The sequence below is a fragment of the Hyperolius riggenbachi genome, chromosome 10, assembly GCF_040937935.1.
Source record: "Hyperolius riggenbachi isolate aHypRig1 chromosome 10, aHypRig1.pri, whole genome shotgun sequence".
NCBI classification, from domain to species: domain Eukaryota; kingdom Metazoa; phylum Chordata; class Amphibia; order Anura; family Hyperoliidae; genus Hyperolius; species Hyperolius riggenbachi.
In genome coordinates, this window is record NC_090655.1 from 112,195,556 (window position 1) to 112,218,499 (window position 22,944).

General features: G+C 42.7%; 1 protein-coding gene and 1 long non-coding RNA gene across 6 annotated transcripts in view; both read left to right on the forward strand.

The window, feature by feature from the left end:
• Positions 1-7,689, forward strand: part of NT5C2 (5'-nucleotidase, cytosolic II) — a 156,012-nt gene extending 148,323 nt beyond the window's left edge. For all 5 annotated transcript variants that reach the window (XM_068257522.1, XM_068257523.1, XM_068257520.1 and 2 more), the window contains 3 exons: positions 383-443; positions 2,742-2,918; positions 7,332-7,689. In XM_068257522.1, the coding sequence (XP_068113623.1) occupies positions 383-443; positions 2,742-2,918; positions 7,332-7,574 (481 nt within the window). In that variant the 3' untranslated portion in view covers positions 7,575-7,689. The remainder of the gene's footprint in view (positions 1-382; positions 444-2,741; positions 2,919-7,331) is intronic.
• A 6,103-nt stretch (positions 7,690-13,792) lies between these two features.
• On the forward strand, positions 13,793-22,642 carry LOC137535660 (uncharacterized). Its single transcript, XR_011024425.1, has 2 exons — positions 13,793-14,202; positions 15,196-22,642. It is a non-coding gene; the product is annotated as an uncharacterized lncRNA (long non-coding RNA).
• The last annotated feature ends 302 nt before the right edge of the window (positions 22,643-22,944 follow it).

Genomic DNA, 22,944 nt, shown 5'->3' on the forward strand with positions numbered 1-22,944 from the left:
ACACCCACAGGGGGGCAGAAGGACACACACACAGAGGGGCAGAAGGACACACACATAGGGGGACAGAAGAACACACATGTTGGATGAAAGGACACACATGGGGGACACAGAAGGACACATGAGGTACAAGGAGAACACAATAATGGGGGGAGAACATCTATTAGATGCTCCTGTGCCATGGACGCACCAGTTTTAGTATATATTTTTTTACCCTAGTTTTTGCCCTCTAAACCTAGGTGCATCTTATATGCCGAAAAATACGGCAGTTATATTATTCTGTAGCTGTACACTGTCATAAAAACCTGTGAATCCTCTCACCCTGAAACTCAGTGCAATATGTCCAAGATGTGATGAAATAATATTTTCCCTTTTAAAATTCTAGACATCTGGATAGTAGCAGCAATGAGAGGCCCGACATCAGCTCCATCCAGAGGCGAATTAAGGTATTACAGTTATATAATTACCGTATATACTCGCATATAAGCCGACCCGCATATAAGCCGACCCCCCAACTTTTTCCTGAAAAAACTGGGAAAAATGATTGACCCCCATATAAGCCGGGGGTAGGAAATGCTGGATTGGTGCAGCCCCCCAGTGTGTCCCAGTATAGCTAGTATAGTGCCCAGTATAGGTAGGTAGTGTCCAGTATAGCTAGTATAGTGCCCAGTATAGCTAGTAAAGTGCCCAGTATAACCAGTATAGTGCCCAGTATAGCGCCCAGTATGGGTAGGTAGTGCCTCAGTTTAGCTAGTATAGTGCCCAGTTTAGCTAGTATAGTGCCCCAGTATGGCTAGTAAAGTGCCCAGTTTAGCCAGTATAGTGCCCAGTTTAGTTAGTATAGTGCCCAGTTTAGCCAGTATAGTGCCCAGTTTAGTGCCCAGTTTAGCTAGTATAGTGCCCAGTTTAGCCAGTATAGTGCCCAGTTTAGCCAGTATAGTGCCCAGTTTAGTTAGTATAGTGCCCAGTTTAGCCAGTATAGTGCCCAGTTTAGTGCCCAGTTTAGCTAGTATAGTGCCCAGTTTAGCCAGTATAGTGCCCAGTTTAGCCAGTATAGTGCCCAGTTTAGCTAGTATAGTGCCCAGTTTAGCCAGTATAGTGCCCAGTTTAGCCAGTATAGTGCCCAGTTTAGCTAGTATAGTGCCCAGTTTAGCCAGTATAGTGCCCCAGTTTAGCTAGTATAGTGCCCAGTTTAGCTAGTATAGTGCCCAGTTTAGCCAGTATAGTGCCCCAGTTTAGCTAGTATAGTGCCCAGTTTAGCCAATATAGTGCCCAGTTTAGCCAATATAGTGCCCAGTTTAGCTAGTATAGTGCCCAGTTTAGCCAATATAGTGCCCAGTTTAGCCAGTATAGTGCCCAGTTTAGCCAGTATAGTGCCCAGTTTAGCCAGTATAGTGCCCAGCATAGGTAGGTAGTACTCCCGGCTCCCTCCCCGCCGCTGCTATTACCTGCAGGCAGCGGCCGCTTCCTAATCCGCGTTCCTCTTCTTAAACTTTTCAGCGTGTATCACAGCAGCGCGCCCGGCGCTGCTGCTGTGACGATGCAGAGTGCAGGTAAGAGCGCGGCTCCCTATAACGGCGATCTGTATCGCCGTTACCAAGGGAACCGCTCTTTCCTGCCCCTGCATCGTCACAGCAGCAGCGCCGGGCGCGCTGCTGTGATACACGCTGAAAAGTTTAAGAAGAGGAACGCAGATTAGGAAGCGGCCGCTGCCTGCAGGTAATAGCAGCGGCGGCCGCGGGGGGAGCGGGGAGGGGGGGGGGAGCGGGGCGCGGAACACCCACCACCCACCACTATACCACCAGGGAAGACTCGCATACAAGCCGACCCCCCAACTTTTGACCCCCTTTTTGGGGGTCAAAAATTCGGCTTGTATGCGAGTATATACGGTATGTTCAGTACATGGTAATGCAGCATTTTCAAGTTTTTTTGATTAAAAAAAACTTCATGTAAATTTTGAGAGAATGTAGCCACTCTACGTTGTCTTTACATCACTACTTACAGTAGTTTTGATTATTGCACCATAAAAATAATCTATTAGTGTGTTTAATATACATACTACATATGGTATATACTATTTATTTAGTTGCAGGAATATGTAGAACAAAGTTTAGAGTGTGATTGACAGACCCTATCCTGTGTTTGACTTTGTTGGTTAATATGCTGATTCATGGCTACTGGATTAATCCTTGACCACTTTTTCTATAACAATATTCCGAGATAAAAAAGGTGGGGCATAAAGAGAACATGCATACATGCACTAAGATATCCACTTCTGGACTGCGTCTTCCATTTCCTGGCCGCGCTCTTGTCTTCATATACACTGCTGATAGTGCTATGAGTGTGCGTGGCGCGATCAGGAAGAATGGCCAAACTGGCATGCTAGAGGCAACTGCACATGCGCAAAAGCTATAATATCCGATTCAAAGATTCTCACCCTTGTGGTCAGGGCCCAGGATGGGACAGATTGTATAAAAAAGGAGCCTTGCTGGGGGGAAACAGAGGATGCAGTCCTGGATTGGTTACCTTAGTAAATGTACTCTTTTAGCCGATATGTGAGACTCTCCAGCCAATTATCAGAACAATGGCGGAAAAATTATTTGGCTCACTAAAAAAGTTTTTATTAAATCTTCCTCTTCTCTGACTATACAAATCACCACATGCACATCTTACAACAACCTTCATAAGAAGAGATAATTAAAGTTGTGTTTGTCACACGCTGTGTTTTCTACTATTTCATGCAGAAAGTTACCCATGACATGGACATGTGCTATGGCATGATGGGAAGTCTATTCCGCAGCGGCTCCCGTCAGACTTTGTTTGCGAGCCAAGTGATGAGATACGCCGACCTCTACGCAGCCTCCTTCATCAATCTCTTGTATTATCCCTTCAGCTACCTCTTTAGAGCAGCACATGTACTGGTAAGTCTCTTTCCATCTGCTCGTCACTCGTTGCGCCACAGGAGCAAAAGTGCCACGCTGATCGGTTGTTTTTAGTGGTTTAAGAGTTGCACACCAGAAACAAGCCTGCATCTGATACAGGCAGAACACCCTCTCCTCTCAGTAAATGTCTACAAGTCTACATTTTCATGTGGAGAACTAGAATGCTATATATTTTTTATTCTCTTGATGATTTCCAATGCATTAAAGCATACCTGAAGTGATCAAAAAAATAAAAAGTAGATACCACAGTTGAGCTAAGCATGTGGATAATCAAGAGTCCAGAGCCTCCTGGTGTCCATGATCCAGAGGCTTTACAGATCCTCCTGGTGTCCATAATCCAGAGGCTTCCCAGATCCTCCTGGTGTCCATAATCCAGAGACTTCCCAGATCCTCCTGGTGTCCATAATCCAGAGGCTTCACAGAACCCTTCTGGTGTCCATAATCCAGAGGCTTCACAGATCCTCCTGGTGTCCATAATCCAGAGGCTTCACAGATCCTCCTGGTGTCCATAATCCAGAGGCTTCACAGATCCTCCTGGTGTCCATAATCCAGAGGCTTCACAGATCCTCCTGGTGTCCATAATCCAGAGGCTTCCCAGATCCTCCTGGTGTCCATAATCCAGAGGCTTCCCAGATCCTCCTGGTGTCCATAATCAAGAGGCTTCCCAGATCCTCCTGGTGTCCATAATCCAGAGGCTTCCCAGATTCTCCTGGTGTCCATAATCCAGAGGCTTCACAGATCCTTCTGGTGTCCATAATACAGAGGCTTCACAGATCCTTTTGGTGTCCATAATCCAGAGGCTTCCCAGATCCTCCTGGTGTCCATAATCCAGAGGCTTCCCAGATCCTCCTGGTGTCCATAATCCAAAGGCTTCCCAGATCCTCCTGATGTCCATAATCCAGAGGCTTCACAGATCCTCCTGGTGTCCATAATCCGGAGGCTTCCCAGATCCATCTGGTGTCCATAATCCGGAGGCTTCACAGATCCTTCTGGTGTCCATAATGCAGAGGCTTCCCAGATCCTCCTGGTGTCCATAATCCGGAGGCTTCACAGATCCTTGTGGTGTCCATAATCCAGAGGCTTCCCAGATCCTCCTGGTGTCCATAATCCAGAGGCTTCACAGATCCTTCTGGTGTCCATAATCCAGAGGATTCACAGATCCTTTTGGTGTCCATAATCCAGAGGCTTCACAGATCCTTTTGGTGTCCATAATCCAGAGGCTTCCCAGATCCTTTTGGTGTCCATAATCCAGAGGCTTCCCAGATCCTTCTGGTGTCCATAATCCAGAGGCTTCCCAGATCCTTCTGGTGTCCATAATCCAGAGGCTTCCCAGATCCTTCTGGTGTCCATAATCCAGAGGCTTCACAGATCCTCCTGGTCTCCATAATCCAGAGGCTTCCCAGATCCTCCTGGTCTCCATAATCCAGAGGCTTCCCAGATCCTCCTGGTGTCCATAATCCAGAGGCTTTACATATCCTTCTGGTGTCCATAATCCAGAGGCTTTACATATCCTTCTGGTGTCCATAATCCAGAGGCTTCCCAGATCCTCCTGGTGTCCATAATCCAGAGGCTTCACAGATCCTTCTGGTGTCCATAATCCAGAGGCTTCACAGATCCTTCTGGTGTCCATAATCCAGAGGCTTCACAGATCCTTCTGGTGTCCATAATCCAGAGGATTCACAGATCCTTTTGGTGTCCATAATCCAGAGGCTTCACAGATCCTTTTGGTGTCCATAATCCAGAGGCTTCCCAGATCCTCCTGGTGTCCATAATCCAGAGGCTTCCCAGATCCTCCTGGTGTCCATAATCCAGAGACTTCCCAGATCCTGCTGGTGTCCATAATCCAGAGGCTTCCCAGATCCTGCTGGTGTCCATAATCCAGAGGCTTCCCAGATCCTCCTGGTGTCCATAATCCACAGGTTTCCCAGATCCTTGTGGTGTCCATAATCCAGAGGCTTCACAGATCCTTCTGGTGTCCATATCAGGAGTGTTTGCACAACCACAAAGAAATGTTTGCTGCCTGCAGAGATAAAGGTTGAGCAACCTTTGCAATGAGTAAAAAGCATAAAAAGGGAAGTTGGCAATGTTGTAAGAAAGCCTGGCACGATTTATCTTGTCATGTCACATCACTTTAGGGTCCCTTTAAAGCACACCTAAACTGAGAGGGATGTGGAGGCTGTTATATATATTTCCTTTTAACCAATACCAGTTGCCTGGCATCCTGCTGATCTCTTTGGCAGCAGTAGTATCTGAATAACACACCTGAAACAAGCATGCGACTATTCCAGTCAGACTTCAGTCAGAAACATCTGATCTGCATGCTATTTAAGGGTCTATGGCTAGAAGTATTAGATGTGGAGGATCAGCTGGACAATGTGCATTGTTTAAAAGGAAATAAATATAGCAGCCTCCATATCCTTCTCAATTCAGGTGTCTTTTGAGGCAGGCAACAGACTGAGAACTCATGTTAATCAATAGGCTAGTTCACACTTAATATGTTGTTCACGCACAGAAAAAAAAACTGACATTCTGCATCATGAGCCAATTATATCAGCTGCTGTAAAATATTTCCTGCATAGAAACACACTTGGTGTGCAGAAAAAGTGCGCAGAAAAACGTGTGCAGAAAACTGAAACACAAGTGTGTTCCCTGCCTAAATATTTATATGCTAAGTGTAGGGTGGTTTTTTTTTTTTTTTTTTTTTTTGTATAAACAAAACGAAAAGACAACCGAGAGCCCAATATGATGTAGTATATCAAAATACCAGGAGCTATAAGACATGGCTAGTGGAAATGTATATACTCACAAATCTGGGTTACCTCCAGGTTAACAACTGTAAATGCAGATGGGGAGCTTTGGCCCGGCCTCACTGGGGCTTATGTAGTCGCGGTCTGTGATAATGGATAGGGGATAGTACCCCTCCACCAGCGGTAGACAATCGGTAAGTAAAAAATGTAACAGAGGCACCAACCAGTGTCAAAAACATGTAACAGAAAGTCCTCACATTAAAGTGAGGTAGTGGTCCTCTTACCTCTACCTCCTAACTGACTAATCAAACAGTAAGTTTCAAAAACTACTTTTTATTCATCACTTTTGCTAAGTGGACCACTACCTCACTTTTATACAAGAACTTTCTGTTATATGTTTATGACACTGTTACATTCTTTGCTTATTAAAGAGACACTGAAGCGAAAAAAAATATATGATATAATGAATTGGTTGTGTACTATGAATAATTACTAGAAGATTAGCAGCAAAGAAAATATTCTCATATTTTTATTTTCAGGTATATAGTGTTTTTTTCTAACATTGCATCACTCTATAATATGTGCAGATTACACAACACTCAGCATTCAAAATGAGTCTTTCAGAGCAGTCTGTGAAGTAATGAACTCTCCTCTAGCAGAGGAAAAGTAAACAGTTCAATTACAGTTGAGATAATAAAAGTCAGATAACAGCCCTCTCCACGACTAAGTTAGTCGGAGAGCTTAATAGCTTTTTTGCATAGAGATAACAACTGGAGTTTCTCAACTCTTCCTGTACTGGAAACAATTAGACTGATGTATCTGATCTTAATGTTTTTTTTCTTAGCTGTACTACACATACAAATCATAATATCATCATTTTTTTTCGCTTCAGTGTCTCTTTAAGTGTAGGGGTTGCTTGCTGTGTTGATTTGTTGGAAAACTTTAGCTCCTTTTAAAGGGAACCAGAGATGAACGATTTACACAAAATAAACATATCAGTTGATAGCTTGTAAAGAATAAATGCTCTACCTGATAATTTCGTCACTCTGGAGTGCCTTTTTGAGTGTTTTTTTATCTATTATTGCTCCAGGAAAAATCAAATATGGCCGCCGGCTCATATCTCTTCTGCTTCCAGGTTATAAACTGTTCTGGATGTGCTGTCTATAGACTATAGACAAGCAGGGCTGCAGCAGGCTTTCATCTGTCTGCTTTCAACTTTATTATTCTGGTATGCTGTGTGGCTGCCTGTTGGAAGTGTCTCTCATAGAAATGAAACTGCATACAGTAGATAATGACAGACTGCACACAGATACACTTGTGTGTGTCCGAGCTTCTTTCTAGGCAGCAGCATCCCCTCTCATGTCAACAGCTCTGAGTATGAAATCTGAGCCAGGAGGGGGAAGGCTTGGGCTTGAAAAGACTCCACAGAAGAGTGACTCAGCTATAATGATTCCAGGTCAAACCTCGACTGAATAGTCGGTGGATTTTTATCACAGTTTATAACAGATAGATTAGACTGAGAAGAATAAAACTAAAAGCAGGGTAGGTGTTTACTGTCATGTTCCCACTGATAAATATAATAAAATACATGAGGGTGCTTCATCTCTGGTTCTCTTTAAGCATTCCAAATATGTTTGTTTTGTAGATGCCCCATGAATCTACAGTGGAGCATACTCATGTAGACATCAACGAATTGGAATCCCCAATGGCTACAAGGAACCGCAGCTCCCTGGACTACAAAGACTCCGATTTGAAGAGGCACCAGCTGACCCGTTCCATCAGTGAGATCAAACCACCCAACCTCTTCCCTCAAACTCCACAGGAAATTACTCACTGCCATGATGAGGATGATGATGAGGAAGAGGAGGAGGAGGAAGAGGAGGAGTAGGAAGCTACAAGTTCATTATCCTGAAAAGGATATAGAATGGCCACAAGTCACTGTAATATTGTACATGGCAACATTTCCTCATAAATTTCCATTTCCACAGAAAAAGAAACATTCATTTTTCTGTGGATGTAATTTCCTCTTTTGTTATTCCCGTCCAAATGCAAGGTGGTTTGCATTCTCTCTCCAGGTCATACATTTCTATGATACAGCACAGAGTGGACCTCTTGTATGAGGGATGTGGCACAGTATTTACTACATTCTGTTTTGCTATTGTAGTGTTTGTACTTCTCGCACCACCCTGCTACGTTGTAGTCTGCATACAAGGCACACCGCTGTTCTGAGCACACAGCATTTGTACATAGCCAAGTAGTGCCTTTACCTAGGCACTGCAGTGACTGGAAAACTGGCAACACAGCCTAAATGTGTTCATTTCGGTTTCAGCTTCTGGTTAATGGTTGTCCTGTGTGACGTATAGTCAGAGAAGATGGGGATTTACTGTCCCGTTGATCTGGAAATAATGACATGAGCACACCCTTGTGGACACTGCTTGTAATATCCTGCCTTGGTTGACAGTTATGCACAGACTGCTCTTCTGCATTGCATGTCATATTCCTTGCATTATATGTGTTCTTGTCCTGTCATGTATTACAGATGTTAGGCATCAATAATACTGGAGGCAGCTATAGTCATAAGTATGCAGCTACTAGTATTCTTCTCGAAAGTGAGCTCTTCCTGGTTCTCGACGTTTATCAGGTGGCACTGTTGCTTAAAGTGTATGAAGAATTTCCCCAACGTTTCTGCATTTGCTTCTCTTGACCAATGCATAAAGCAAATAGAGTATTTTAGGATTTAAAAAAATGGAATTCTTTTTTGATGTCCCAAGATCACAATCTTAGCAGAATTTAGCATATTTCTATATGGGTTTTTACTCTTCCTTCTCTCCCCCTCCCAACTCCCTGATGCCTTTTTTTTTTCAATTCTTTGTAAACTCAAGGCCAGTAGATATGAGGCAGAAAAATCTGTGCTTTTCAAAAGGATTTCCCCCAATCTCAGGTTCACAATAAATGGTCGGCTTGATTTCTGTGTGCTTGAGACTTCCTGCCTGTTCCTGTAATCCAGTACAAGGAAAGCCAGTTTATAAGCTCTCATTGGCTGCAGACAGCAGGAGGAGTGACAGCTAAGTTCCTAATGGGAGGAGTGAAGGCTTTTGTTTAGCATAACATCAGCCCTGATAACCCAGGAAAGGAAGTGGAATATAACAGAGGTACTTGGAGACATTGGATCAGAGATCAGAGTAATGTTAGCTGAAGGGACCGTTTCTGTGGTTCTGGGAATGGAATTCTATAAATGACAGTCCAGCCTCCAAAAAACACAAGACTACTTCAGCCTAATGTTATTTTAAACATATGCTACAAAGAGGCTGTTAGGGCTTTATAGTATGCCGAATTATTCTCAGTTTCTCTTGTGTATTTGTTCAATTACACAGTCACATTAAGCACAACTGTTGCTTCACAAAGTTTATCTTAAAAGGATGCAGAATTGTACAAGCTGCTATTGCAGAATTAAGTCTGTCACCTATTGCAAGCATGCAGAAGCAGGGTATGCTTTAGGAATCTTCTCTTAAGTCCCTGGGGGTGATTAAATGAAACCTGTAGTGGGAGAAACATGGAAACTGACATCTTTTCTCCTCGTTTAAAAATCTCCTGGCCTGGCTGTTGCACGGATTCACTGTCTGTAATACTTTCTGAGCCACAGAGCTATGGTAAGTATATAAGTCAGGTGATCTGACTCAACTGGCTGCTCTTACTACATGGGCGGGACTTACAGTAGCATGATAGTCGGGCAACTCCGTTTTTTAAAACCAAATAATGGCAGCCTCCATATTCCTCTCACTACAAATTGCCCTTAAAGTATATGGACCGTTTTTAGAGCGTTTTCTTCCTCTGCTTTCCTCGTTTACTACAGAAGGTACTTGAGTATTTCACAATTCTTTTCTTCTTCTGCCTCTTGTGCCCTGCCTGTGATAACTTGTTGAGCTTCATTATAACTCTCGCCTAAACTGGAAGGAGCCAGTGCAGAAACTTGTATCATGGAGGTGGCCAGAATACACATACGCAACACTTTGAGGATCAAAATGTAAGGACCTGGTGATAACAGCATTTAATAGTAATATGCTATTGCATGTCAGCCTGACCATATCGCATAAATAGTGCCCTGTATCTGTGACTGCAGATATGCTGTTAGGAGTGCTGCAGTGAAGAGCAGCACAATTGCATCGTGTCCACTTCCAAAATCTAGTCCTGTGCATAGGATTTCTACTTTTTCCCCTCTGCTCCTGATTGGATGTTTGATCTAAACAGTAAAACATCACTGCACTTTACTGCAGTTCTCTTATAGGAATTCACCAGTTCTGACTCACTTGGTTGTGAAGCTACAAGTAGGATGACAGCCCCACAGATTGTGCCTTTTTAATCACAATGGCAGCTCACCTATCTCTGTCTTCACAGGTTTCTTTTTACCAGACATTAGATAGATCAGTGTTGTGGAGAAACAGACAGCAGCCTGTGCAATTTCCCTTTTATCAGAATTAAATCTAAACCTGCACAAGACATTCTAATAGCAGTCAGCATGATTTTCAAATATAAACCGCATACAAAAGCAAGGCGCAGACAAGGTACTTGTTTCATAGGCCAAAAGTGTGTGGAACTGCAGTGCAGCTTACTACTTCTTTAGTGGATTCAGCTGGTGGGTGGGACAATCAGGTGTGAACCTTGACCCCCGAAAGTAGGCAGAACTATAGATGCCAGACTACAATTCCCTTCATATTTGCATTACAGAAGAAGTTTTGGGGCAGATTTATTACAACCAGTGCAAGTTAAACTACAACAGAATGTGTGCAGAAATGGAGCCAATGTGCTGATAGATCCTGATTGGTTGGTCTGAGCAATAGCTCGATTTCTGTGTGGACCTGCACCAATTCTCCTTGCATTGGTTTTAAATCAATGTGTGTGCATGAGGAGGCAGGACTTGTACTTCTAAGGAAGTAGATGGTGCACAGGCATAAGACTTCAACTTTGCTAACAGGAAACAGGATGAATAGGTCTTAAAGAGACACTGAAGAGAAAAAAAAATATGATATAATGAATTGGTTGTGTAGTACGGATAATTACTAGAACATAAGTAGCAAAAAAAAATTCTCATATTTTTATTTACAGTTCTACAGCTTTTTTTTATAACATTGCATCATTCTCTAATATTTGCAGTTTATACACTACTCCACACTCTAAATGATTTTTACAGAACAGGCCGTGAACTTTTGACCTGTCCTGGACTGCTCTCTGCAAAAGAAAAAACAATACAGTTAACAGCCTTCAGAAGACAGAGCTACCTGCAACTTTGAAAGTGGTGGAGCTCAATGGCAATTTGCATAGATAACTGGAGTTTCTTAACTCTTCCTGTACTGGAAACCATATTAGACTTGTGTCTCTGCTCCTAATACTTTATTTCTTAGCTGTACTACACATACAAATCATTATATCATAATTTTTTTTTCGCTTCAGTGTCTCTTTAAGCCAGTCTTCATAGCTGCAAAGCTTCACAAGGGGTTTTTGACCTTGAAAGTTTTAGCTGCACATGCAATACGGTTTATATCAACATTGATACTTTTAAATTTTATCTTGTTTAATTTGGGATTTAGTTGAGTCATAAAGGTTATTTTTGTTGGCTACTTTAGGCTACTGCTCTGTTTTTTTACTGCACACTGCTCTTTCCTGGACTAAAAAGGGGCATTAGAACGGTTTCATAAAGTAATTGATTACTGGTGAGTGGATACGACTGCATTTATCCACAAAGCTGCCTCCGTTTTATTTATATGTATTCATGCTTGCATTGTTTAGGAAAGTTGGAGTTTTGCTTTTAATTGATGCTGTAAGTATTTTATTGTTGACATATAGACAAAAAAAAATCACAAAAAAATTCTAGAAAATGATTAATCGGCCAAACAGAATATCTCACACAATTGCTGTCTTCAGTAGTGTTCTAGAAATACTGTAAGGGTAGACAATACTGCTATATCTTGTGTTTTATTATTGCTTTTCCAAATATGGATAAAAACTGTCGTTAGGAAATATTTTAATAGGAGGAGCACAATACAAGCCACCACAATACTCTAGATTTGTGTTTGTGGAGCATTTGACAGGCAGGCGTTGTATGTACACTGCATCAACAATGGGTGCTACATGTTGTAGCACACCCAATTCACTATCGGATACATTTAGCTGTGGATATATATTTTTTTTTTAATCACCTTGGTAATTTTCTTCCCCCTTTACTTTGGTAGTTTCCACACAGTCATTATTTTAATAATGTTCATTTTTAGCAATAGCCACACAGTCACCATCCTAGTCATGTGCATTCTCAGCCGTATCCATACAGTCATAATCCTAGTCATGTTTATTCTCCGCAGTATCCACACAGTCACCACCCTAGTCCTGTTCATTCTCCGCAATATCCACACAGTCATCATGCTAGTCATGTTCATTCACAGCAATATCCACACAGTCACCACCCTATTCATGTTCATTCTCAGCCGTATCCACACAGTCCTAATCCTAGTCATGTTTATTCACAGCAATATCCACACAGTCATAATTCTAGTCATGAGTTGCAAGCGGTAGGAGCACCAATGAACCAAAAGGTGTGCCTAGACCCCTGCCCCAGTACCTCTTGGGGCCCTCTGTAGTCAAAAGCAATCGGGTCGGCACCACCAAAGTAGTAGAAAGCTCTTTATTCCATAAAAGCAGTGACAGACGCTGTTTCGGGCTGCGTAGCCCTTTATCAAACTGCTTAAAGCAGTTTGATAAAGGGCTACGCAGCCCGAAACAGCGTCTGTCACTGCTTTTATGGAATAAAGAGCTTTCTACTACTTTGGTGGTGCCGACCCGATTGCTTTTGAATAATTCTAGTCATGTTCATTTTCCACTGTATCCACACAGTCCTAATCCTAGTCATGCTCATTCTCAGCAATATCCACACAGTCACCACCCTAGTCATGTTCATTCTAAGCCGTATCCACACAGTCACCACTTTAGTCATGTTCATTCTCAGCTGTATCCACACAGTCACCACCCTAGTCCTGTTCATACTCGGCAATATCCACACAGTCACCACCCTAGTCCTGTTCATACTCAGCAATATCCACACAGTCATCACCTTCTTACTCATGTTCATTCTTAGCCGTATCCACACAGTCATCATCCTAGTCATGTTCATTCTCCACAGTATCCACACAGTCATCATCCTAGTCCTGTTCATTCTCCACAGTATCCACACAGTCATAATCCTAGTCATGTTCATTCTCAGCAATATCCACACAGTCACCACCCTAGTCATGTTCATTCTTATCTGTATCCACACAGTCCTAATCCTAGTCATGTTCATTCTGTGCAGTATCCGCACAGTCATCATCCTAGTTATGTTCATTCTCCGCAGTATCCACACAGTCATAAACCTAGTCATGTTCATTCAAAGCAGGAGAACAAGGTATAGAGCTTTTTGAGCTGTGTAAGGAAATACTGATGAATGCAAGGACTGTACATGAAATACAGCTTTGCCCTGTCGTGTGTTGTGATTTGGCACATGCTGTTGTTAGGGCGTTAGTTTTAGATGTACGGTTTGGTTTAAAGGGAAGGTTCAGGGTGGCTGTTAAAAAAATAAAAATGCCCATCCACTTACCTGGAGCTTCCTCCAGCCCGTGGCAGCCAGGACGTGCCCTCGGCGCCGCTCCGCAGGCTCCCGGTCCCCTCCGGTGGCCGACCCGACCTGGCCAGGCCGGCTGCCAGGTCGGGCTCTTCTGCGTTTCAAAATGCGCCTCACGGGGGCGCGCTGACGTCATCGGACGTCCTCCGTTCTGTACTGCGCAGGCGCAGAACTACTGCGCCTGCGCAGTACAGCCCGGAGGACGTCCGATGACGTCAGCGCGCCCCCGTGAGGCGCATTTTGAAACGCAGAAGAGCCCGACCTGGCAGCCGGCCTGGCCAGGTCGGGTCGGCCACCGGAGGGGAGCGGCGCCGAGGGCACGTCCTGGCTGCCACGGGCTGGAGGAAGCCCCAGGTAAGTGGATGGGCATTTTTATTTTTTTAACAGCCACCCTGAACCTTCCCTTTAAGCAACAGAAAGCGGTGAACATGGTAAGAGGGGGGGGGGGGTAGGAATCAGGGAGAAGTTTATGTTGGGTGGTTGATGGGGTTTAGGCATTTGGAAGAGATTTGGAGGTACTTATCCGTTAGCCGGGCGCATCCTCTAGGTGGCGACAAAACTCCACCAGAGTTACATCTTTCCCTACTATCCATGTCGGCCTGGAGGGGGAATAGTAATTAGCGCCACCTGCCGGATGCGCCCGGCTAACGGATAAGTACCGATTTGGAATATGAAGGTTAGGGATCAGACAGAGGTTAACTTTCTCTAGGAAGGAGGTTAGGGTTTGGCATCAGGAAGGGGTGAACATTAGGGACCAGATTAGGCACTGGGCAGGGAATAACGTTCGCGAGTAGAGAATTAGGCGTAGGGAACGGATAAAGGTAGGGAAGATAGTGTTGGAAATGGATAATGATAGGGAGGATAGGGTTAGGCATTAATTACAAAAAGAAAGGTTTAGCGCTCCTGGAGGACCTCTTCAGACTTCAATATGCGGTGCGCGCTCACACAATCTATTGATGTTAGATTAATCCAGTCAGTTATATCAATAAGCAGCGCTCAGAGCCTCTAATCCAAGAACAAAACTGTGTGACCTTATATGAATTGACAAACAGTCCCCAGTCCACGTTTATCAAAGATGCAAATATCCAGGTTCCTTCGCCAGTTGTTCACATAGGGCCAACGCATTACATGCAAGAAGAGAGAAAAAAAGACCAATAGCGTAACTCCGTCACTAACCAGGATCCACCACCACAGTATATACTAATGGCCAGTTCCTTGCCAGCAGCGTCCTTGCCAGCAGCGTCCGACGTAGCTCCGCGGAGCTACGTCGGACGCTGCTGGCAAGGAACGTTTTTGCACAGAGGACGCGGGGATCTTAAAGCTGCAGCTGTACGGAAGGTCACCCGGGACCCAACTGTTACTTATGCGCTTACCCAAGTCTTCCTTTGTGAGTGGATCTGATATTTTTAACTTTTGTTATTAAATGGTTTTACGCTATGAGCTGTCATTTTAGTTGTAGAGTGATACTACTGATCTGACTCCAAGTGGATTTATTCCCCCATACGATTAATCCTACCTCCGGAGATCATTGGAGGTTGACGGGGTGAGTGCGGACATTTTGGGGGAGTGTCAGGGTGCTCACCAGAGGTGCAATTGTAACTTTATTCCCACGGTCAGCTGGCCATTAGTATATACTGTGGTGGTGGATCCTGGTTAGTGACGGAGTTACGCTATTGGTCTTTTTTTCTCTCTTCTTGCATGTAATGCGTTGGCCCTATGTGAACAACTGGCGAAGGAACCTGGATATTTGCATCTTTGATAAACGTGGACTGGGGACTGTTTGTCAATTCATATAAGGTCACACAGTTTTGTTCTTGGATTAGAGGCTCTGAGCGCTGCTTATTGATATAACTGACAGGGTTAGGCATTAGGTAGAGGCGACGTTATGTATCAATTTGACTACCTTATCCATATGCTTTTTGCTTATAGATATGTGTCCACCCTGTCCCTATGCTTTGTGCCCTCAGATAAGTGACAGCTGCAGGGGTCCTGTAACAAGCGAGTCTGGTTCATTTATGATGATCCATAAAGCATTAGGCACTATATTGATGTACGTTAGGGTGTGGCCCTCCAGGATCAATATAATGAAATATCTCAAAATGTCCTGTCTGCTTCCGGCTGATAAGACTTCTAATGCTAATTCTGGCAGGAGAAGCCTCTCACTGATGCCCGTGTTGTCCGAAGCCCCATACACATCTAGTGCAGGGTCTTTACTGGTTATTCACAGTCTCCATAGCTATTCTGTAACACTGTCTATACCGTGTATGGTAGGTGGATGTTGCACATCTTTATTTCTATGGAAAAAGAAGCAGGTGGTGCCCAACAGTGGCCTTATCTCAGAAGAGCTAATGAATATAAGTTGGGAAAGCAGCACCCAGCCAGTAGCCTCTTCCCCCATTACAGGTTCAGGGAAATGGTTGTCAGGCAAGTACTATAGATATCTGTTCAAATATAGCCAAAGTAGACGATGATTACTTGATAGCTGTACATAGCTTTACACTAAACAGTCTCCTAAAGGTCTTGCTGCAGTCCACCAGCACTCCTCGGGTCACATCTTACCATATACCGGTTCACAGCGTTTGCTGTATGTCCTGTGCATTCGTTTACTGTAAATTCTGATCTTTAGTTCTAAGCCTTACCTTGTGTTAATTTGCATAAGATTGTAGTGTTATTTCTAATAGTACCCATACACGGTACAATAAAAATGTTCGATGTTCCCGTTTATTTGACCAAAATGATTGAATTGAATGAAAGTAGAAAATACTTTTAATTGTTTTAATTATCACATTTTTTTCTATAAAAATCCGATCGGATCTGTTGCAAAAATCTTTATATTCAATCTAACGGAATAATCGAACAAAATTAATATTAAAACATTAAAAATTGTACCATGTATGGGCACCTTTAGGTATTATCCGTTTTGTGGATGAAAATAAGCTGTGTTGCTTTATCTGGTTTACCAACAGCAGTGTTTGCCTGCTAACCTATTTATCCACATGTGATGCATTGTTTTGTTTTGTTGTTTATTGAAAGTGACCAATGCAGCTTAGTATTTTAGTTTTCTTTATCTTGTTTCCGAATACTAGGAAAATAGTTTGCAAGCTCTTTATTATTTTCTAGTTTAGAATGATGCTTCAGTCATGGGTGGAAGTTGGTAAGCAGAGTCTCTGCCCGCTGTAACCACCCTTGATGAAGTGCTCCGCCCTTCATTGCGGAAGTGTCAGACCGATTAAAGCCCCATAAACACGTACAAGGGTTGTCGCCCATTAGGGATTCAGACTCTCAGGCGACAGTGCAGGGCCAAAGCTGTACAGATGTGTTTTGTTGCTATGGAGGGAGAGGAGAGCCAAGGATGGGAGCGGGAAGGGTGAGTATGGTAACAATGCCCACGGCTGGGATGAAACACCCGGCTGATAGCTAGCCAAGGCACCGTGGGAGGATTGGGGCTGCTGTACACATGCCAGAATCTCAGCAGAAGCAACAGTCCCATTCCTATTTATGCACTATCCATCATTTTGAAACAAATCATCATCTTCGCTTCTTATAAAACTGTTTGTAAGCTTACATTTTTTTGAAAAATTCATTAAAAACTTGAAGTTTAAAAAAAAAATGTAAACAAACCATCATATTAACAGTTGAGCAGCACTAGTGCCACTTAATGTAAATTGTAGAGTGCAATAGCCACACATATCACTATGTTCACAATCTTGTGCCAAAAGGTTTCTGCAAACCGTTCTATGTATATAACACATAGAGTTGTCACACAGCAGCACCTGTCAGCTAATCGCCTTAAAAATACTAGCATCTTATTGACCATCTCTGGTAAGCAGCCTTCTACATGGCCCTTATTATTTCTTGTGCCATATAACTATTCTGGTCCCCTTGCACCTTTGCTCTTGTGTCTTAAAGGAATACTATCGATACCCAAGTGTTCTAAAATGACTGTGCAAATAATGTCTAAGTAGCTGTGTAAACATTTTCCTACTTTTCATGTTAAATATCAGAGGCAAAAGCTGTAATTTATTGAGGGTAGGATTTAGCTATATTGGGACAAATCAATTGCAGGAGGGGTGTCTGCTTCATTGCACAGCCAGAGTTGCATATCAGACTACAGAAAGCAAATATCAAACATATCAAACTCTGAAAGCAAAAACAGTATGAAAAGCTGTGAGAATTAGTTACATTTCCTCTGCTCTCTTCAGACACTTCAGTCAGAAACACAGGACACACGAGCTGCAACTGTTGGGAGCTCTCTCTCTCTCTGTCACACACAGAGCTACACATAGAGGTAACTGATCAAGTGTGAGGGGAATTTCCCCTCTCCTCATGGCTCAGTCAGCCGTCAGTTTTGGCATCCGTAAACTTTGAAAGTATTTTGCTAACAGTAAACAAAGAAGTTGCTACTAAAATGTATACACCAGTACTTAGCAGCACTTCCCAAACAATTCCTGTGTCAATTGAAAAAAATATCTGAATCGATAGTATCCCTTTAAGGCAAGCAGTGCCTCTGCCCCCCCCCCCCCCCCCTTTTCTCTCTCTTTTTTTTTTTATTTTTTTTATTGAATTAAATTTAGGCACGAGAACATGTACAGTACTTGAAAGGTCCACAAACATTATTAAACAATGGATCAGGCATGGCTTTTGTACACAATTCATATCTATAATTTACTGTTGAACACAATTCATATCTGATTTACATTAAGTTGCATTTAACTACTCCTATTTTCTTTTTCTTATTATTTGGATTCATGGGGTGATTACCATTAGGGATCATCAATGAGATCTTTCTCCTTGCATTCAGATTTGATGTAAAGGTTATGCAACTTGACTAGTTATTGTTATTGGTCCAATTTCAAGCTGCATATAATTTAGATGAGAGGTTGCAAAGAGAAATTGTTTCTCATCTCATTGATCATCCCTAATTACCACAATTCCTTAGTTGTGCCTGCAACCTAATTTTCAATGGCCGGTGGCACTCTGTAATCAGGTGCTTCAGTCAGTGGTGTCCACATCAGGTGGGCTGTTTAGTTTGCCCGCACCGACCCACAACTCAGGCCACGTTCACAGAGGAGCATTGCAGTGCTCTGTAACGCAGCATACTGCACTGCAATACCTATGCAACATTCACAGTGCGACAGGTGCGATGCAGTATAACGGGTTGCAGTATGGTAATGCTAAACACTGACTTTAACCGCAAGAGTTAAGCATGGTTCTTATTGACTGTATGCTTCAATGTACCTGCCGTGCTTGCCTATGAATTGGCCGCTGGGAGATTTGGGCGCAGGGTAAAGCCGATAAACGGCTTACTTTGCTCCTGCACAACTCCCGGCAGCGTTAATTATTATTCCTCCTCCAGGCTGCCGTGGATAGTGGGGGGAAGATGTAATTCAGCTCCCAGCTATTGCTGGTGGCCAAATTAGTGTTTTTGTATCAATCTGATGGCACCCAAATTACTTACCGAGAGCCGCTATGCCCATAATCCCTAAAACGGCTTTTGGTGCTCGCATGGTGCAACGTGTGGATAACGTGCAGTGCCACTGTCCTGATCCAATGCTCTGCATTCCTGGAAACGCAATGGCCACAAATGTCATTTCTGATGTGGACTTTACCAACCCATAGTCAGAGGACCGTCTTCACCTCCTGATCACATACAGATAAGCTTTCCAGTTATAAGTTATGCTGGTTCCTATTATAGTAGTAGCAGTAGGAATCTTTATGGCATTGCATATTTAGTTTGAAGTTCACCAGGTTACACCTTCTTCAGTTATTTGGCCTTTCCATGGTGCATTCTGATGCATGTTTTCATTGGAATGTGGTTTCTGATGGGTGAACAGTGGAGAGAAGTAGTTTTAAGGCTACTGCAATCTTGAGAGCTGCACAGTCTAATTTCAACGTATTCTGTGGTTAAAGAGATACTTAAGCCTAAGATATAAAAAAAAAAAAAAAATCAGTTTTACTCACCTGAGGCTTCTACCAGCCCACTGCAGCCACCCCGTGCCCTCGCAGTCACAATCAGATCCCCCTGTCCCCCGCCGCCAGCTACTTTCGTTTTCAGTTTTTAAGGAAAAGCTGATTTTATTATCTTAGGCGTATCCCTTTAGATAAACAGAAGGAGCCCCAGCCTTCAGAAGGTCGGATTTATTCAAACTGGAGAAGGGGATGTTTTTTCCTTACCAACCATTCTCATTCTTCCTCTCTTTTTCTTGGCCAGTTACAAAATCCAATAAGCTGGGAGTACAACCATTTCTACTTCTCTCAGCTGTTGTTGAATCCAAAGCCTCTTGTATAAAGTCAAGGAGCTAGTCTGTATAACAGTTTTACGAGTGCCTCTAGTACATTTGGTGCATTATGACTATTAGATGTTTATTGTGAATTCATTTTTTCTTCCTCCTTTTTGTTTGATATGTTTTGCACAGATGTGCTCAATGCTGAAGTTGTTTTGCTTATCTTTGAACATATTCATTCACACTGTGATTTTACCGTTCTTTGATATTTGGGGATAATGGGGAATAATATGATAATCTGAATCAATAAAAGTAAAATGTGTTACTAATGATCTTGAATAATCAGCTGGACCCACCTAAATGGGGTCTTACACCTATTTTGTGATGTGTGCTTTGGGATAAAAATTGGTATTAGGTGTTCTGGCTTCACAAGACCCCACGCAGGACAGAGTTATGGTACGTACACACTTGCGACTATGGTCGTTTGAAACAGCAGCTTAATGATCGGTCTGCCGTACCAAACGATTATTAAGTACAACGACAAACGGACAATATCGGCACAATGAAAAAATCCAGCAGGACGGATCATATTGAACGACAATCGCTACAAAACTATAGTGTGTACAGTTATCTGCTGAGCACGATCGTTACAAGGGCCAATGCGCCTGCGTTGGATTGTGCCCATCTTCTGTACTTCCTGTGTAGCGCGGCCCGTAAAGATTGTTACATTACAAATTTCAAGTGTGTACGTAGCATTAGACAGCCTCACTTGGCCTTCACACTAGTATATTAGCCTAGCCTATCCAGATGTCCAAATTTTAACCTCATTATTCATGTTGAGAACACACTTTAGCTGCAATGTCACTAGCAATGAATGTTGACTGTCACAGAGAGCACTCAGATTCCAGATTTCCTAGGTTACTTCTAGTAGTCACTGAGTGAGTCACCCAGCAGGTGTAGACTCCATAAATACAGTACTGGTACATGGCCTTGTGGTGGGCTTTGCCCATATATGAGCAGTTACATTGATGCAGATGCAGCACACCTATGGGCACATGCACCAGCCTAGTTTATTTAATAAAGCACATCCAATGGAGGAATCAGTGAGGTGTGGGTGGAAGGCCACAATGTGCTACTAGGAGTTGCCCCAAAGTATGCGGGCAGGTGAGCACCATTAATATACCCCACAAAACGGTTCTCTTTTGTTCTGCTGCAACGAGTCGCATTCAGACCTGCATTCGAAAATTTAATGATTAAAGGTTGACACAACGGGTAGTAATAGTTCTTAAATAAAACAAATGATAACTCTGACCAATAGCCAGAAGAGATGATCAATTTGTTATGCAGAATTTTTCCTTGTAGGAAATATATGGAGAAGCTTATGAATGGTTTGTATTTCTGATTGGCTGGTTTCGATTATTTCTGCTTCCTGTTTGTCTAGATACAGGAAGCAAAAGTGAGCCATGGTCACATGATCACAACCAGAGATTAGTTTCCAGGAATTTTTGTAGAATATACTAGTAATCTTTCATAGCCAGTCACCACAAGACACACCTCAACATTCAAACATTTTTCATCTTGCCTTGTATTTGCCTTACTACTCCTACTTCTCAAAACAAATAAAAGATTAGCAGTGATAATACCTGCTAGTATCGAACAGAGTGTGGAGTTTTGGTGGGAAGATCTCCCTGTCATCTAGTTCTGTTAGCCGTGGCATGTCAGGGACATATAATATATTGGGCAAAGTCATTCTGTAATGAAGTCTGATTGATATTCCACTGGAAGTAGAGTCGCTGCCATGATTGGTTTAATGATTGGCGCATTACAATGACCGATTGTGACTCTTCTTTAGGCCTTTTAGACCTTATCTGATGTGTTCATATTTTGCATAGGGTTAGAACAGCATCTATACAATATAATGACTGTAGTGATGAGGACCTCCTCCACCCATCAGACATTTACATCTATTGCTGATTTTTTTTTTTTTTTTAGCCATCCAAACTCTTTTGATCAGAATTGTGTATGGCTAGAAATCTCATAAACAAGATCTGTCTTGTTGGTTCTTGTGTGACAGACATCACAATATGGCTGCTTCCTGTGTATGTTCATGATATCCCTCACTTATCTTATTCATATTGTTCATTTGCATACTATGATTGGTGGTGTCACACTTTCACATATATATATTGCATTTCTGATTTCAGAGTGTTTTCAGTTAGGATTCCATGCTGTTTTCCATGGCACCAAGTGATATTTTGTAGACTTTACTGGTTTTAGAAATCTTCCTAGTTTGCAGCGAAGCTGGAAAAGGGTGCCGCAGGTGCCCTGGAAAGAAGGGCGCCACCATAGTCCCCATTATAAAAGCCGCAATTTGTAGGTGTCGAGTCTTCCCTCTATGTAAAGCCGCAATTTGCATAGCAGTAAGACTCGATGCCCGCTTACTTTCTCCAGGTGCCTCAATTTTCTCACAATTGCGACAGGGGGGAGATTTAAGGTTTAGGCACTGATGGGAGGGTAAGGATTAGGTGCTACCAAGGGGGTTATGGATTAGGCATAGGTAGAGGGGAGGGTTAAGTGTTAGGTATCGGTAGAGGAAGGGTCAAATATTGGTAGGGGAAGGGTGAAGGGTTAGGCATCAGTATAGAGAAAGTTCTGTGTGAGAGTAGGGTTACATTGAGTCATAGTAAAAGGTTGGTAAAGATTACCGTAATTTCACTATTGGAATTGAGTTGTAGAATATTGGTAAAGATTACAGATATTCTACTAGCGGCAATCCCCTGCCCTCTTTTTTCCAGGTGCCTTTTTTACATGGATGCGTTTGCAGAGTTAAGGTAGGCAGAAAGCTGCTTGATGATGTTACATGTATTCTTGCATCTTCTTCTCTGACTTGTTTCTCTGTAAGTCGCTGGTCAGTGCTCCTCCCCCACACTGGAACTGGCAAGCATGATTCTTATTCAGGTGGCTTATTTTACAAGTGCTTTTATTTTTTTTCCTTTTGTTTAGATACTCTGTTCTAAATTTAGATCATTTTCTTTACTGGTTTGTTAATCTCACTGTAATGTGTAATCAATAAATTTTAAGCAGTTATACTTTTTCCTGTGGTGTCTTCTTTCATAACACAGAGGAAACCCATCACACTAATAACATGGAAGTAACCTGAGAGAAGAATGAGACTGGACTCCACTGACAGTTTTCTGTGAGATTCTGTGTTGGCCACTTGGGGTGTCTACTTTGATTTCAAGCTGCATACAATTTCCATGCAAACTAGAGGTTTTTTTGCAATATTTTACTGTTAGAATTGGCTACTGCCCAATAATAGAATATCAGTAATGTTAATGATATTCTATTAGCGGCTTTCCGGTGCCTAATTTACTGCAGTGCCTTTTTTT